This window comes from Dunckerocampus dactyliophorus, chromosome 14 (genome assembly GCF_027744805.1).
Source record: "Dunckerocampus dactyliophorus isolate RoL2022-P2 chromosome 14, RoL_Ddac_1.1, whole genome shotgun sequence".
Lineage (NCBI taxonomy): Eukaryota > Metazoa > Chordata > Actinopteri > Syngnathiformes > Syngnathidae > Dunckerocampus > Dunckerocampus dactyliophorus.
Window position 1 is genome coordinate 14,109,098 of NC_072832.1, and position 19,564 is coordinate 14,128,661.

General features: G+C 38.6%; 1 protein-coding gene across 5 annotated transcripts in view; it reads right to left on the minus strand.

Annotated features, from left to right (window-relative positions):
* Positions 1–19,564, minus strand: part of LOC129194231 (collagen alpha-1(XIX) chain) — a 147,898-nt gene that overhangs the window by 102,708 nt on the left and 25,626 nt on the right. For 4 of the 5 annotated variants that reach the window (XM_054799309.1, XM_054799308.1, XM_054799311.1 and 1 more), the window contains exons 10-12: positions 16,486–16,530; positions 1,684–1,737; positions 306–341 (exon numbers count right to left, since the gene is read on the minus strand). In XM_054799309.1, coding sequence (XP_054655284.1) covers positions 306–341; positions 1,684–1,737; positions 16,486–16,530 — 135 coding nt within the window. The remainder of the gene's footprint in view (positions 1–305; positions 342–1,683; positions 1,738–16,485; positions 16,531–19,564) is intronic. The other variant, XM_054799310.1, reaches the window with a different exon arrangement.

Consider the following 19,564-nt stretch of genomic DNA (forward strand, 5'->3'; position numbering starts at 1 on the left):
TATATACCAAGGCTTCCCAACCGCCGGGCTGTAGTCCAGTGCCCGCTGTCAAGCGCAATGATAAAAAAACCCTCAAAATGACTAACATTAAATATATTTTAAAATAAGTACATGGAATTTTATGTAAAACAAATAGAAATATGGACCATTATTACATTACAACAATAATACAGTTACAAATCCAACGTTTTTTCATGTTCCACCAAAGGTTTGTAGGAACAAGAACCGGGCCGTGGGTCCAAAAAGGTTGGGGAACACTGCTATAGACAATATGATGAAATAGAAATAACATGTTGTCAACTTACAGGCAGCCCAGGAGCTCCGGTGAGTCCAACATCACCCTGTGAACCCAAAGAATAAAAGATAAAAAACCTAGTCAATATTAAATTCAATATATGACATAAGGAATGCACATAATATTGTAACAAAACAAAAAAAAGTCCTATTATGTGTTATACACCCAGTCAACATCTTTGTGATCAAACTGAAAGTCAGCTGGAATGAGAAGCATGGAGTAACAGCTCAAAGTATGCACCATGTGCAATAGGAATAAAGCCCATTAACTGGTATTTACAGTATGTTGTGAGATGAAGCCTGTCAAAGGACTTTCATGCTGTTAGGACAGGACACGTGGCCTTGTGTCATTAAACGTGACAGCTTCAAATCAACAAAGTTGTACTATACGATGTAAAAGCCTCACCGCATTTACAATAGACAGGTAGGATAATGCTGTTTGCTGACTTTGACGTATAGGAAAATATACAAAAAAAGTGTCTTTTTACAGCAGCAAAACAAAAAAACACTATTTGCTCATGTTTTCTCTTCATACATCACTGTCCAACATTTTTGGAGCTGCCATTCAACATAAGTGCTTGGAAACAATAAACAATTTGTGAATCAGTGGATGTTAACAGCTGGCAAGCTACTCTATGTGAATGTGAATGTGAAAGGCATGAGAGTGAATATCACAGCGTAAGAGTGCCTACTATGGACTATTCAGGGGACTGATCATTACCTGCGTGCCTCACTTAGACAACTTAAAAAACATACCTACCATCCTCACCCACTGTTGCATTAGTAAAATACAAAGAAACCCCTGTTGGTTCTCTGTTGTCTTTAGAAACACACAAAGCTCATTATAAACTTCAAGACATGCACCTGCCATTGTGTGGTGCTTTCTACCGAAAGACAACATCTTCAAATCCGCAATAAGGGAGGAAAACATGTAAAATGAGCAGCAACTAATTCCATCTCATGCATGGGAAATACTGCCACTGCACTGAAATAATTAAACTGCTTTACATCATCACATGCTGTGAATATAGGAAAGGGGCGTCAGAACAAAATAACAACATAAAAACGTGAACAACAGAATTTGCATTGGATGCCATTACTGCAGGAGTACCTAGCAATGCAGTCAACATTTTGAGAGTATATAATGACTACAAACACTCATTAAACATGGCCAGCTAAGTTTGTTTTTTTCCAGTGTAGGCTATTAGCAATGGCAACATTCTCTTGTAAAGCGTCCACGGAGGAGCAATAAGAGCACTTTAGTTGGTGAAGCAAAACGATCACGCCATGAATGCCAAGCACAGATCCTGAAGTATCACTTTAAATCCAAAACAATAATAATAATAATAATAAAGTGTCCAGCTCTGTATGTATGGCAGACTCACTCACTTTTTCTCCCTTGGGACCTACTGGACCAACTGGCCCTGGGTCACCTGGAGGTCCCTGGGAATAAAAACATATGAGGTATATACAGTAATTCTCACTGACATGTACAGTCAGTAGGTTAAGGGCATATCTTTCAAAGTTATTAAATGTCAGTATGGTGAAAATCCCCCCATGCACATGTGACATTGGTCATTTCTCAATTGGAGTGGACAACTTCTAAAGAATGGAATTTCCAAGTTCAGCTAAAAATAAAAATTAAAAAAATTGAAGCTAGGAAAATTTGTGGCTTAATTTACGCAGTAGGTTTCAATACCGAATTCCGATTTAGTGCTTTTATTTACTTGCTTAAATTTAGCTCGATTATGGAAGTGAGAACAACATTATATTAAATGGAAACTACTGCTTAAATTGGCCTCGGCTGACTTCTACCCCATATAAAGACAGGCACGGTCACGTAAAAAAAAGAAAAGTGCGTTATGCTTTAGAAGACATGCTGCCACATATGTAATACAAGTATCCTCAAAGTTTTATAGTCATTAAACAAATAGTCAATGACTTAGTTGATTAATTGTTAAGATCCGCCATGCCGCTTTAAAGATGTTTTGCTTGCCAGGCTTTTCAATCAAGCTTGCTCAAATTATGCTTGTCAGTCCTTTAAAAGGTGTGTACCAAATTATGTGGTCATTTAGCCAAACACTCAGTGGATGTTTTGTAGAGCACATTGAGCTGTGTGAAAAATTTCAAGTCGATCTGACTCATGGGGTCAAACTTTGAGATTTAATAACAGTGTCACCACAGTGTCACCATGTACAGGAAAATGTACGCAAAAATGTTGCCTCGATTCACACAGATTTCCCGCTTAGTGTACAATATGGCACGCATCTTGTCGTGTATTAATGCATTGCGTGAGTTCAACTGTGCTCTATTTTTATCACAAAACGTCCCCGTTAGCAGTCTATTAGCATGGAAAAAAAGAACTGGAAGTCGTTATCCCCTAGCTTTGTCCCTATAACGCCATCAGTGGTTGACTCTGTAGGAGTCTATGCTTTTCTTGTTGATCAGGGCTGCAAAATAACCCAAAATTGAGCCAAAAAAAGTTGCAAGTCCAAGCATTTTGATGAATAAAGATGAAAAACACATTAAATTCAGTACTAACTTTTTATTCATGTGAGTACACTGTCTGTACTCACTAGAGATCTTATCCCAGCAGTCTTTGGGAGAGAGGCGGTGTACACCCTGGACTGGTTGCCAGCCAATCACAGGGCACATATAGACAAACCACCATTCACACTCATATCCACACCTATGAACAATTTAGTCTCCCCAATTCACGTAACATGCATATTTTTGGAATACGCACGCACATGGAGAACATGCAAACTCCACATGGAGATGTTCCAACAAAAGGTAAGAACCCACGATGTCCTTACCGTGAGGGCAACATGCTAATCACTTGGCCACCGCCCTGCTCATTTTTTCTTTTTCCTATGGGAATATTGATTCCGTTAGAGTACGTTTTGTTTTGAGTCGGACCTTCTGGAACGGATTTATGATGCTAACCAAGCTTTTACTGTAGTATATAGTTTTGTTTTGTGTGTTTTTGGGTTGTCACATGTGTTTACTGCTTAGACTGCAATCACATCGGCAAATTTCCACATATCATCAGGACCTTATTGGAATTTGAGGATATCCATTTCTATGTATTTTAACTAACAATACATGCAAAGACAGAAATATTCACGTCAAGGGAGCAGCAAAGGAAGAACACGTTTGTTTTTGCAAGTAATTGACCTGATCTGTGAATGCTGACGTTTAATAAGAACAACAGAAAAGAGCACATATTGACAAAAACCCATAATTACGCCTGTCGAGATAACATCAGCCAGCATGTTTGCCTAACGTAGACCAGAAACCAGCTAAAAGGACCGCAATCGTGTCTCTTACAATGTGTCAATCCCTGAGCCCACTGTTTCCTCTCATTGCTCTCAGCTTTGACAAGCAACGTTTATATCATTGTTCTTACACACAGAACCAGCGGGTTGGACTAAGCAAAGTCAAGCCCTGCGGCTCTGAAATGAGATAGAGGGACAGCTGGGACTGAGGGCGAAAGCTGATGAATGAGCCTTGACACACATTGACAGGGTAAATTGTCAGCAAGCCTCGTTAGGTGTGACACATTTGGACCGGTAGCAGAGACTCTCTTAAAGAAGTTAGCAGAGAGGGCTAAGAGAGATTGGGAGTGTGATAAGGGCTGCAAAAATACAATCATTTGTCATGGTTAAATATAGAGTTAAAGGGGCTATTAATAGTGAATTATATGCAAAAGATAATTGCAAGCTCTTATTACACTAAGTCTGGCTTCACCATAGATGTCACTAATTTATGGCCTTTTCCCTACAAGCCTCTGAGACTCCAGCATTCAGACAACAGAAGTCATGATACAAAACAGGGCAGAAACTAATTACCCCTTTGGCATGATGTTTTTAAAATATGACAGTATCGCTCGCCTCGTGCCTACATGCAATCAATATGAATCAACTGTGTTCTGGCAGTAAAACATGAAACGCAAATTCAAATTGACAGGCTAAGCACTTTACTGTGGCAACCTGACACACACATGGGGGGAATCCTGCAGCTAATTTCTTTGCAGAGTTATTAGCGTCGATGTGCCAAAAATGAAGGAGCGTCTGGGTTCAAGGCTCAATTTGATAACGAGCACGTAAACAACTCTAGGTTCAGTCAATTAAGGGAGGGAATTTGATTAATCGGAATTTGCTGCTCTCTCAGTCACAAGCAGCTCAGCTCTCATTATTGCGGGGAGAAGGTCTGGTATATATGAACCCGTTGTCTTGTTATTGGGATTCTTTTACAGTCATTATGTTGATTGGAGAAAAGCACCTTGGGGCTCACAGTCATTCCCAATCATTCATTCGTGTCTGCACGCTGAAGGCAAATTATAACCATTAAGTTAGATTTTTACATATTCACTCAAGCCATGAAGAAGAGTGCCATACAACACACGCGCATAAAGCAATAGTGTGAATTCATTTAAAAGTTAAAAAGGGGAGGGGGACCAGCTAGGACACACATTCTGTTTGCATTAGCATTGTGGCTAATGTTGCTGTGGAGCAGGGGTCTCAAACTTGTGGACCGCGACTAGACATGGAAGTGTAAACGTGGCCCATGTGGTTTGAGCTGAACCCATGTTCGTAAATCTCCACTGAACTAACAGCAAGCTCGTCACATAAAGGAATGGGGGGGGGGGCCCTACACAGAACACGACCTACAATCGTGGTGCTAACACACACACAAAGAAATGACAGCACAACATGTAACAGGTAAGTATTTATTAATTAATATATTTTTGAACAATTTGGAAATTCGAAATGCAAAGTGGTGAGAGATTACTATACACCGGGGTACCCATCATATTGAGAAGGTAGTGTGGGTCAATCGCATGCGTTACCCACGTCATAAACGGCGCTTTGCAGATGCGAGATGACATCAGTCAGCTGACATTAAGCTCCCCTCCTGATTCGCTGTTGCACCTCTACGGCAAAGGCTGAGTGGTGAACCGACGTCTCAATTGTTTGTGAAGTCCACTATAGAAATGTGTGTTTTCTACACTTTTGTTTGTGAAACTATTATTTCATGGTTAAGTGGAAAATATGCCATTGCTGAAACCTTTTTAATATGTCGCCTTGACTTCGACTGCATTGTCTTGTGCACAATAATTTTCATTTCTTGTATACCTGTAATGTTTGATAGCAAATGCCAACTGGATGTAATACATGAACTGTGTGTCAAATGTACATAACTATTTTGACTGACATACTACTGAGGTTATGTTCAGCGCTACTGAGGAATTATGTGTAATTGTCTTTATTGCCATATTGAATGAAATTGTGAATTATTAACAACTACAGTCGTCCCTTGCTACATTGCGGTTTTTGAATATCGCTCACAGTTTTTCAAAAATTAATTAATAAACGATCACTGTTTCATGTTTGGGTATGGCTCATTATTAGTACAAAAATATTGAAACAAGTTATATCTAGTATTCTGGTCACTAGGCGTCAGTAATGACACAAAACATTGATGAGACATGTTCACATAACCTGAACGCTGTATGTAGTCAACCATGGCGTGTCCGACATGAAGGAGTGGAAAAAAAGTGATACATTTTTGCCTTCTTATTTTCTTTCTTCTCCACTCCGTTTGAAACCTGTTCTTAAGTTAAGAATAAATAAACGGGAGGCTAACTAGTTAGCTCGCTAGCATGCTATGCAGCCGTGGCCGTCTCTTATGTCCCAGCAGTGATCCCGTAGCCTGCGCATTAGCAATGTGGTGTAAACAAAAAATAAAAGGAGTGTAAATGTGACTATAAGGGTGTTATTTCATGTCTACATGTCTCTAAATGGTAAAGAAAAAACAAAAAACGTATTTAGAAAGTCACAAACAGGTTTTCTTTGGTCTAACTATGAAAATATTCCACTTATTAATATTGAATCCTACTTCACGGAAATTCACTTACCTATGTATTGGAGTAATGTGTGTAGCATTACAGTGTCTATGTAAAAGTGGATGAAGCCACACATTCATTAGTTATCACTTGTTTTTGGTGTAGCTCTGCACTGCATCCTACTAAGAGGTGCTTCTAATATCATGACCCTCTCAGGTAGCAAAATGATGTAACCAAATATTAAAAACATCTCAGCAATATATTATGATTTGGGATATAGCTCCAGTTATTGATCCAACTGTATTGCCAGGTGACCCTAATGAAGCGTCCAATGAGAGTACGATTTGTCTTTCAGTCCATTTTTCTCCCAGCTAATCACTGACTGCTTGTGTGGGGGCGAGAGCAGAGCGTTTCAATATGTTCCTGTAGGTCTTGCAAGTTCATCAGAACCTATTCACTTTGTCATTTACTAAAAATTTTTGCGCCTGTCGTAAAAGGCCAGTTCGATCAAATAAACCGGACCGTAGAATTCAGATGATGACAGCTACGGCATGTGACAGTACATTTGTAGATAAAATCAATCTACAATATGCTGAATGACAATGTGCACAGACAATGCAATTTGAGATAAACTCATGCGTCGCTGTATGACATCTGTGTTTGTCTTTAGTTATTAAATTGAGTCGAACCGGAGCAATTTAAAACACAGTTTTTTGGGCTTACATTCAATCAATTTGCAAACATTTAACAATGTTGATGTGTTTTGTCTACCAGTGGCTGGCAGTGTGGGGTTTTTCTTTAGCATTGATGGTGTGCGGAATCCAAGACAAAACAATAGCTTCTCAAAAAAAACATGTTTTCGTGTGATTGGTGGTATTTATTCAAGAAACACCATAGCGTTAATTAACTTGCCATTGTTTCACCAATTTGATCATCATTATCTCATTAGGGAAACCAGCTGACGAAAAAATGTGAAATAAAACTGATCAGTTGAGGGCAGTAGCAAATATCATGCATGAAATAATATAGACTGTTACAGAAATTAGTGTTTTTATTACATTTTTGACATTTTAACGCACTCTACCCTTTCTCACACTGATTGTAATGCTAAAAATAGAATGGAAAAATAAATCACTTGTTGTTTTGTTTTGTTTTTTGTTTTGTTTTGTTTTGTTTTGTTTATGTGTTCAGCCGAGTCTGTCCAAATAAAGGCATGCTCACATTAGACACTTTGTGCCAACAGTGAACTGCACTCACCCATGTCCAAGCATGACTACGTACAGTTCATCATCACTTTGTAAGACGAGACAGAAGTACTGCAACTTTGCTGGTTTTGTGGTTTATAGTTCTCCTGCCTGTTTTGGAAATATGAGGGCAAAAGAGGGCGACATTGATAACGTATAAGTTGTTAAAAATGGTAAATGCAATATCATATATATTTGTTCAAAACAAAATCCTACAAAATTAGCTTTATTGCAAATGCTACAAAATTAGTTATTCATCACATTTTGACTTTATTCACAAAATTGTATAACTTTTTTAAGCGGGGCAAATTAACATTTTTGGCCATTGACAATAGACACAACAGCATGAGTAACATCCAAATACATCTCGGAAATGTCTGCTCAAGCATGAATAGCGTCTTCATTCAGCCCCGCTTACGGAACATTGAACGTGAGTTGAATATTAGTATGCGTAACGAACAAAAGGGCTGAAAGATATCAGAATTATGTCCATCAACATCCAGTTTGCATTGTTTTTTTTTATTTTATTGTGTATTTTACTGTGTATTAAATGTATTGCAATTGATGTGAAACGGATGGGTGGGGGGGTAGGATTAAATAAGATTTGCTTCTTCCGACTCCTTTTGGACATGTGAATTTAATATGTGATGTATTCCATTGTAATTTCTATGCATGTTCAAATAAAATTAAACCATTACTTACTTGCACTTTAGTTAACCACACATTTCTTTATCCGGGATAAATAAGATCCTCGAAATAACACTTCCTGGGAATGTTGGTGTAGACAGGGCTAATCAAATCAATGAACAATATTCTGGGTTTTGTATGGCTTGCCTAATGTGAGCGTGCCTGAAGAATAACTGTTTGAATAAATGCCCAAATGGACAAATGAACATTTAACGTCCCTTTTACCTTTATTGAAGACTCTTTCTGGTGAGCATAGAGATCAGTGAAAGGAGGAGGAAAGGGAATGTTGTTTCATGGTAGTCCGTTACAAACTTAACTTTAAAGGAAAACTGCACTTTTTGGGGAATTTTGCCCATCATCCGTAATCCTTATGTGAGAAACACGTCTTTCTCTTTTCTGTGCACTCTAAGGATATTAAAACAGATAAAGACAGACAGCTCAGTACTGCACGTATGGAACACACTTATTCTGCCTATGAAACCTTCTGAAAAATACTCCAAAAAGCGCCAACAATGCTCCATTTACATAAAATGTGATGTGCATATAACCAAGCTGAATGTACCTGTTACTACATGGTCACAGCATGTATATAAAACCATAAAGCCTTGTTGGAGGTTTTTGGGGGTGTTTTAATAGCAGCCTTTGTAGGCACCATAGGTGGATGGATCCCATTACGTGCAGTACTGAGCTGTCTCTTTTTATATCTATAAGATTGTGGTTGATGGGCAAAATTTGTAAAAAAAAAAAAAAAAGTGCAGTTTTCCTTGAAAGAGAGGATGGCTAGAGCTGTATACTTGAACTTGTAAACTTCAGGAGCAAGTGCGATCATCATTAAACCCATTGGCCCAGCTCACTATTTGTTATGTGTCTCCATTAAACCATTCCCCCTGAACCAGACTTAACTAGGAACCTTTACATCACAATCCTATTCTAAGAGTGTTCTTTTTTTGTTCTTACTTTGTTTACACCACATTGCGCAACACTAATGCGCAGGCTACGGGATCACTGCAGGGACATAAGAGATGGCCGCCGCTCACAGCTTATAGCAAGCTACCCAGCTAGTTTGGCTCCAGTTTATTTATTCTAAACTTAAGAAAGTGTTTCGAACAGAGATCGGAAGAAGGACAAAGTAAGAAGACAAAAACCTACCACGTCCACAAAGAATGGGAGAACCTTTTTTCACTCATAATGTAATCTAAGGTAATCAATCAATGTAACATTACTGACGCCTAGTGACCTGAATACCACATACAACTTTTCTTTCAATATTTTTTTGCTCATAATAGGCGATCCTCAACCAATTAATTAATACATTTTAGAAAAACTGATCGAGCGAGTGAGCGCTGTTCGAACCGTTGTTTGAAACAATGTATGAATCTTGAAGAGCTGACTTTTTTTTTGACATGGCCATTTGTGTCTTTTTGACCCTTTTTTAAAAACAGCGTGGACTGCGATTTATAGTACAGAAATACCTCGTTTCCGTCCGTGATAAGGGCATTTCCGCAGAGTAGGATTCCTTATTTAAATGGAATATTTTCGGAATTAGAGCATAGACATGAAATAATACCCCTTTAGTCATCTTGACACTTCTATTACCCAATATAGTAGGCATAATAACATAAAATAAGACATATTAGACATAAATAAGACATAACATGTACGCACACATTAGCATTGTGAGAGCTCATTGTTTTTTATTTTTCTAGATAGCGTACTTCCTGCGGTGGCTATTGTCTCATTCATGTAAAATCACTGACACCTAGTGGCCAGGGTAGAATACTACATTTCACGCTTTTTGAATGCGTCTTCTGAATGCCGTATATTTGTATTTTCAATCATTTAGCCATTTTTATGCTTGAAAATGCTTAATTTAAGCCAAGAATATGTACAATTTAAAATATGACTCATAATAGGACGTAGTCAACCTTTATTAATTCATCTATTTAGAAAAATCGTGAATGAGTGAAACCGCAAAGGTGGCGAGGGATTGTATAATACTGTATAATATGTATATTCAAAAATATGGACTTGTGTCTTTTTGATCACTTATTTTTATCTTCAATGCTGCTAATTATGAATAGATGCCAAACTAATTTTAATTGTTCCTGTAACAGTGACAATAAAGTTCTATTGTATTCTATTTTTGCAGAGCCTTGCTGGGCGGCTTCTCTTATTTCCATTGTGAGACCACTAAAGCATTTCAGGTGCACAATGACATGCGAGGGTCTGAACGTGCTGCATTGTTATCTTTTGTTGCACGCGGTGGACTTTTGCTGCCTGTACATGGTGGGATGAAGGCGAGAAGGAGGTAGTGAGGGGTGCCGTTTGCGCGACTGTGCTGCAGCACAAGGTCAGAACACTGTGGGGAGCTGTGTGTACACTCGGCTGCTAATTACACACACCACTGTGTCTCGTTACTCCTGTAGCGGTGAGGCCACAAGACAATCTGGCAACTCCCCAGCGTGGGACAACTAAAGCCAGCCACACAAGCAGGAGTGCACCAATGCAGTCTAATTATGTTTACTCTTACCTTTTACTAACTGCACCAGCTTGGGGCCAGTGCCCCTTTCTGGCTAGCTGGGGGATAATCCAAATTTTCTGCAACTGCATACATTTTAATCATCAACAAACCAGGTTTAATCTGTCGGGGAAAGAGGATAAATTAAGGTGGAAGGTGTTTTAAGTTTTCCCAGCATTCCCGTGGAGAAATATTGTTCACGCAGAAGGACAGACGCTTTGAAGCGGGTGTGGAATAGGATCTCAGAGCAGCACAGATAACTTGAGTGCCGACACACAAATGCCAAAGAGGTTGCAGCGGGAAATGCCTTTTGTGACTTTCCATTTGCTCAGCGATACGCCATCACACACACACTCCTGCTGTGAAACCAATCACAGTGAGTGCTGGGGACTATTTCTTATTAGCATGTCCATTACTGCACATGAATGGCAATAGTCTACCAAGGGGATCTACACATAACAGGCAATTGTGGAAGAATATCACGGTCAAAAAAAGCTGTCATTCCGCCCGACATCATGTAAGCACAAAATGTGAGTGGTTTAGGGATTACAGGCCGTGCGCTCCCTCTGTCCCATAGGACACGTATCTGTGAAAATGATACAGGATCACATGGTCATGCATAGGATTCTGTCTTCTCAGGTGTCTAGTTCAGCCTTAAATAACACGTTAGCTTTAAAAATGGAATATGAGCTCATCGCAGTAAAAGGGACAGATCAGGTAGATAGTGGATGATCGTGGCCGCAAATTATTTGGTCTAAGTTATGCCAAGAACATATTTAGGGTTATTCTTTTGAATTCTTGTGTATTTACATGTTTGTAAGACTATACCTATTTTTGCTTGCTTTACATTTTTTACTCCAAAAAACTATGGTGTTACCGATGACCACAATGTATGCCACAGTACTTCCTTTTTTATGATACAGTAATCATATTTGGATCATATTAGTTGTGAAACAAAACAATCACGTTCCAATAAGAAGAAGAAAATTGAAGCGAGAGAGATAGCAGATAATGCCATCCTATGCTGACTTTGGCACAAACATCATTTTAACATTTAAAAACAACCAAACAAGGTATCTTTCTTTTTAAAGTTTCATCTCACAGCGGTGTCAAGGTCCCTAAAGAGATACATAAAACATTACAGGGCCACAAAGAAATGCCTCCTTGAACTGATTAGTGTAAGTGATTAAGTGGTTGAAAGGAGACAACCTCATTGCAGCTAATGAGAGTCAAGTTTTGACTTATGAAGGCACTGGGGAAACTGGTTTTAATACTTGCTGATGATATGAGAGGCAAGGTTATGAAATGTCCTTTCCTCTTGTGGACTGCCTTCATATTCATCTAAATGAACAATTGGAAATGAAAGGCTGACGAGATCACATCAATCGTAAGGCAATCATTGTGCTCAGTCGAACACTGAGCTATTCCTCACAAAAGTACATGACTTATTTGAATCAGGTGACCAGAAATGTAGTGACATTAAGAAGACAGCCATACCAATGTACAGTTAAACCTCGGTTCTTCAACACCCCCGTTTTCGTATGATTCAGTTTTCAAATACATTTTTTGCCTCGATTCTCGTACACTTTCTCAGTTATGTTTTGGCACGATTAATCTTGTGGAATTAATAAATATGTGGATGGACCGCTCCAAGCACTGTTTGTTTATTCAGCCATCTTGGATCACACACTCAGCACCAAATCTCACAATACTTAGTTTACCCAATACCACGGCATTCTGTAAGGCGCATACATACACATATTTGGCTAATTCAAATGAGAATGTTACACAAATGTTACACAAACTAGCGCATTCGCATATCATTCCACACACTCGAGTACCCAAACAAATAATTCCACACATTGGAGACACAGTGTTGTCGTGTTATCACCACACTGCTTCACTTCAGCTGTGTTCGTAAAGTGCCTTTGTTAGCATGCTCTCAACTGGAAACTGAAACCGGAAGTCATTGTCCATCAGCTCTGTTAACCGTCTATAACTATGATTATGTAGTTCTTGACGTAGTTCTTTGCTAACTAACAGTTACACCACAATTCGCCGCTTTTTATTGAGTATGGATGCAAAATAACCCACAATGGAGCCAAAGAAAGTTACAAGCGCTATCACTTTGATAAAGAAGGTGAGAAACACTATTGAATTCATGAAATACGTCTCAGCAAAGTAAAAAGTAGTCACCCATGTGGCTCTCTCATCGCTGTCTTTGTCAACAAGAGACTTCAATCAAAATAAAAGTGACGTTCAATGTTCATTTAGCCCTTATATTCGTCATTTATATGCCTTTACTGTATATGCATTTCAAATTGTTTTCTGCGTGTAAAACTAGAACTGCTCTATATTAAAAGTGTCTTGCGTTAACATTTCTGGGTATCTAGAATGATTTAATTGGATTTACATTGTTTCCTATGGGAAAAATTGTTTGAGTTTCCATACGATTGAGTTTTAGATGAACCCTTTGGAAAGGATTAATAATGAAAACAGAGGTTCCACGGTACATTTAGTGGATAGTTCATTAAGAACAGTTACATGATATAATGAGAGATGTATCAAAAATGTTGCCATACAAAGATAATAATGTTCATTTTTGAGTAACCCTGAGAACTACACAGCATCATGCTTAGGTCGTATTTCTCCCTTCTTCTGCAGCAAAATAAGGTAACGCATTTACTACATAAACACATACACTGCCTGGCCAAAACAGGTCTTTACTTAGAATTAACTAAGTAAACAGGTAAGGGCCTTCCTCTGAATAATTACTGCATGGGCAGATTATGTTTCAGCTGGCAGCAAGTCATCTAGCCCTAACTGATGCAGTGAGTGAGCTTCTCATTTGTTATACAAAAATGCTGAAAGACATATCCTGGGGTCATGAAGATGTTAATCTATTTCAGAAGGGTCAAATTATTGTCTTGCATCGAGCATGGGGAAAAATCTCTCTTTATCAATACAAAATGAACGCAACTCTGGACAGAAATAAATGTTGTGACATTGCAGAGGCTTGTGGAAACGATGCCACAGCGAATGCATCCTTATTCAAAGCTAAAGGAGGTCCAACAGAATATTAGCGTGTGTAAACTTTTCTTGGCAAGGCAGTGTTGAAAAATTATCATTATTATCTTTGTAATGATAGAATGTACCTAAAGTTGTAGCCTTTGAGTGTGTGTTTATGGTCCCAGTCAATGTTCTGGACACACTTTCTGATGCTATTGAATGTCTAAAGTCAATTGAAGGAAGTTAAAGGGACTGTATGCAACTCGCTCCAAATTGTATTTGAAGCCAAAAATTGTAAGAACACCACCACCGACTAGCAAAGGGGTTTCCAAACTTTTTGCACCAAAATCAAATGATGCGGGGGCGGGGGCACAATTTTGTAAAAAGGCTAAATAAAACAACATCATATATATTTCAAGATAACGCTTTTACTGTTAGTTATCGGTATCATCATTTCAGTTTCTTCTCTTTACATTTTTCCTTTTTACTCTATTTTTTGCATGTTTGCTGGGTTTTGGGGTGTAATTTCATTTCTACAATGTGTAAAAAGCAAGCTGCCGGCCACAAATGGTCCCCAGGCCACACTTTGGACAACACTGGGTTAGCATACCAACAGTAGTTTAAAAAAAAAGATCTACAATTTTCACAATTACAAATTAAACTGCATAAAAAATCTTGTACATTTTTGTTCAGCCAGCTCGTTGGCTGTCACTCACCACTGTCTAATATACACATATAAAGGAATCCAGGTTCCAGACCTGACCGTGAAAAGTGAATTTCCGCAAAGTAGGATTCCTTATTTACAAATGGAAGATTTTAATAGTTAGAGCATAGAAAACCTGTTTACAACCTCTTTAACAGTATTGGCGCCCTCTCGACATGAAATAACACCTCCATAGTCACCAATCAAGTGTGGTGCTTGTGTGTCTCACCGAACATTACGGTAACATTACTGACATCTAGTGACCAGTGTACATACACATAGAATACATATCGCAGCATCTTCAAATGCGTTTTTGCATGCCTTATATTTTTAGTTGACGTTTGTAGCCATTTTTATGCTTGAAAATGCTTAATTTAGGCATTTTATACGTAAAAAGAGCTTAAATATGCATATTTTTTAACATATGCATATTTGCATATACAGTATGCGGCTGAAGCCTACTGGAAGAGAAAAGAAGTGTTTCTATGGTTAAAGCTATCTTTTTATTCCATTACTGAAAAGTTACACAAAAGCAATCCCTGTTCAGACAAATCGAGAAAAACTGCGCGGAAATGCTGAAATGCTGAAGGCCAGTAGTTGGCATACAGGTTTTGTCCAAAACAGTATCCCTTTTTTAAAATTAAATACCGCTGGTAAAACTTGGCTGGTTTGCAGTAGTGGTATAATAAATGCACGTGCATTTTATGTTTTAACATTTTCAGATCACCATCTTTTACATGGACAACATGCACATAATTGTCAAAAGCGACGCTTTCTGATTTGTTTTCAGATGAAAATGATGTGTAAATGTCTCAGCGTTGAACCAGGAAACAGAACTTGATTCCTCCCAACGACAAATCTTTCAACTTGTCATCTCCTGCTATTTCCAGTTTGAGTGCCGCTCACGTCCTGTCAGCTGCAGCTCAGTGGGAGCCCACCAGAGAACCCCAAAGCGATGCTTATGTACATAATCTTGTCTTTTGATGAACAACCACCAGAAGCGAGAAGAGAATACAATTTTTATGTGCTAAAAATGTAAAATATCACACGCGGTCACGCATTTTCATTTAATTTGGAGAGACAATGACTGCCACCGAGTTGCACCATTGATGCAGCGGATGGGTTTATTTCCAGTTAGGTGGTCTAGTAAACTTGTTAATAACATTCATATGCAAATGCCTTTAGAGTTGCCAGTGGTTACAGACCCTTGAACAAAGTGAGCAATGGTGGTGCTAGTGGTGGGAGGATGTAACCTGCCAATTAAGCTTTTGTGCTTTGCCGTTTGTCCCCCAACTTGCATTTTACATGCATTACTGCGCAAACACAATTTGTCTGCCTTCATCTGCTCCGTCTGACGCTTGATGGTCAACAGCGATGCAATGTCAACACACACACAAAGCTTGCCATGCCTGGATGTATGGTATTTCTATCATAGCTAAAACGCCTGCAATTTATTGTTACTATGACAGCTTCTGGAGTCACTTGCCATAACTTCAACTTTCGAATCCAATGTACTCCAGCGTCTGCATTCAGAACGATTTCTGTGGCAACTGTTCGTCCTCTCAATAGGGAGCTGTTTTGATGACTACAAGTGTGCCAACAAACACACTATAAAGTGACCATCTGCACAGCCTCCATCTACATTACACCACTGTGGGCAAACAAATGCTTTGCAATAAAACATTCTAATGGATACTTCACTAACTTGCTCTCATCTGATCTTCTGTAAAACAACATAATTAATTCACATCTTATCTTAAATACACCTATACACAAGTGTTTCTTACTGCATACAGCCATATGGCTTACAGTGAGTACTGCATAGTAGTACATTAGTCAAATCACTGCAGTCCAATTTCCTAGCGTGCAATAAAGTTTAACCTGAAGTGACATACAGAAGAGAGGACATACATTTAGCCCATTAGTATGCTAAGCCCATTGCGGCACGCATATCAATTAATCTCACTGCAGAAGGACACCAATGGCTGGAGCACACTCAGTTCTACTTCAAATATGTCAGGCGCAAGAAAACAGACACAGGAAATTCTGCTGTACCCCTCTTCCCCCCAGGGCATTCCACACAAAATGAAAAGCCTATAAGAATTGATTCACTGATGAAACTGTATCTGGATGATATGCTATGCATGGAATATATAAGCCTGCTGGAGTTAGTGGTACTTACCTTTTCCCCATCGATCCCTTTCTGCCCTTCTGATCCGACTTCTCCCTAATGTGACAAGAGTGAAAGTTCAAATTGTGCGTTTCAATTGAATTGACACTTTTTGCATGATTGCAGATAACCACTAAAAGCTAAACTAAAGCACGCTCGCTTGCTAAACAGTTTTTTTTGGTGAAATAGCACAAAGCACATATGTGGGATGTGTGTTGTTGGGATTATATTCGCTGCATTGTGACTACTAATTGAAAGATCACAGCAAAACTGTGTCCCAAGCACATAAACTGTGTGAAGTGGGAGAAACAAAGCAATACTACCCAATTTAATTTCACCACAACGATATGACGCAAAAAAGAAAAGCCCAACAATATTGTCTGCTACTCAACTTTCATTTCTGAGTTGTGAGCGTTTATTTCCATTCATATAAATATCTTTATGATCACTAAGTCTACTAACAGTATACTGTGCATACACAGAATCCTGTGCGAGATGTGAAACTTTCTTGCAGTGATATGAAAGTAACCTATAGAGTTTTATGACCTCATGGCAAATGATGCACTTATAAAAATCCTCACTGTTACATCCAAGGACAAATATATCATTTACTGTTATGATATAAGCAGCTGCAGCAAACTTTTACAATGTGTCTAAATGAAGCCTGGAAAAGTTGAGTATGGTCAGCAGGGGTTCAACTAGGATTTTTTACGAAGCTGTGGTGGTGGGCTGCATGGGATGGCGGACTGCTGCCGCTTTGTCATGCCGCTGTTGTGTCTGTAATTTGTTTTTTATGACAAATAGCACTTTCTTTATGACTTATTTATTTAATAACTTATTTATTTTACTTTTTTCAACAACTAGCAGAACATGAAATTGCAAAACTGTTAATTTAATGGCAAAGTTGCTGAGAGCACTGCCAACATTTAAATGGCACTTTATTTACAAAGCACATCTCCTGTGCTCATTTGCCATTAAATCCAGGTGTCATGTTTGAATAGAACACTTATAAAATACTAAACGGTGAACCAAATATTCTTTGCTGAACTACTCAACATCAGCTGGTGAGCTACTGCTAGCATCCCAGCTATGCTGTGATAGCGTCGCTGTCTCAAACTGTACACACTACATGTTTCTCTTGCACAACTTCGACACACAGCTAGGTTTTGAAGACAAGCCATAAGTATTGTAATGACAACAAGAGAGCAAGTGAAGTGAAGTGGCACTTTAAAAAAAGTAAGTTGTGATGACGATCGATGATTGATGTATCCCATGAACGTAATAGCCACTTGTAGCTCCGAGCTTGCTGGATGCCGCCAGCCAGGCATGTAAACAAAGATGCCAGAAAGTGGAATGACATTGAAACGTGAGCGATCACGCACGCTGGCATAGATAGGCTTAGCATGTGACAAGCTGTCGTCAATTGGCTACACATTTTACAAGCTATTGTTCATTCTCCCGATAATAAGAAACAAAGTGAAAGTCCACACAAGACGTGTCGCGTATCTGGTCACAGAATGCAGAAAATGCACCACTCAAACTGGTGTTCCCACTCCCCTTGCTACACGGACAGCCTGACCAACTACACTCATGGAGGTTGCTGGTGCAGCAACAAGAGATTGTGCAGCCCAAAAAGTACAACCGATTCAATACTTTACTGAGTAAATATTAGGGATGTTGATGTTAATCTCTTTGTGATTCAAATCTAGATACAAAGGTTATGATGTGATTCAAAAATTATATATTTTAAAACCAGAACGATTTGATACAGTGTGGAAACGATAAGATTCGATTCAATTCAATTAATGTTTGTTCATGTAGACATTAATCTTACATTATAAAAGCCAATTCTATAAAAGTGACATGCAAAAGAGCACATCATATCTCCAAGGATGCTGTAAGGCAGGGGTCCCCAACCGCCTAAACTTTCAGGTGTAATGTTAAAAAAAAAAAAAAAAAGAAAAACACTAACAAAAATATATTTGTAAATAACAACATCAAATTTTCTGTAAATTGATATCAATTTTGGAAATATGTGCCGTTATATTATCAAAAAACAATACACAGTAAGAAATCCCACAGTTTTGTATATGTTGCTTGTTGAGAGCGGAGACCTCTCTCACTTTGTTCGACGGTCCTTGAACACACCATCTATGGTACATGACAGACTACTATACTGTATGTTTCCCTTTTTTCTTTCACCTTACATTTGGTCCCAAATGCTGATACTATCTGGGAATGCATAAAGGTAAGATCTGATGACGTTATTGAGTGCTAATGTGAATATTTGTTTGTCGGATTTGTGCACAACCTCAAATTAATCCATGCTAGCAAACAGCTATGTATAATCTTCTCTCTGCAAAACAAACTCCAGGCTTGTACTGGTGGATGGTGGCTCTGTAATCATTGAGGGCTTTTATTTTGATGTTGTTCCTGTCTTAGTTTTAAACAATAGATAATATATGATGAATAAGATCGCTATAATGTACGCATTGCTACTATTTATATCCATTCTTCCGTCACGGTAATATTCGACAACCCTTTCTCCGGCAGCCCAGGCTCTTGTGTTGTTTAACAGACCTGTCAACCGGTTGCTAGTCTTGCGTCACGTTCATTGACACTCCCAAATTAAGCAGTGTAGTGGTCTTATTATTCAGATGGAAAGGTTGCTCGTGCTTTGACTTCCATTTTTATTACTTCATTTAATTCTTTATTTAATGTTTTATTACTGAATTTCATACATTCTGTGTACAGTGTGAGTGACTAAGGAGTTAATTTAGGTATCAGATCTAACACCAAACCTCGATTTACATCACAATCTAGGAACGGAAGTCGCACCTAAATCAAGGACCACCTAGATACAGAAAGTCAAAAACTAAAGATTCACTTCTAAACGTGACATACATGGGAAGAAAGAGTTGATAGAAATTGTTTGGAAAACAGATTAACAAGCTCTTGCCACCACCCGTGTCTTCTGATTAAATCAGAAAAATGTGAAGACATCCTTTCCATCAAGAAAAGCCTCCAGTGCGCTTTCAATGCGCAAATAGCTCTATGATGAAACTGCTGCTATTGTAGCATCCTAATGTCT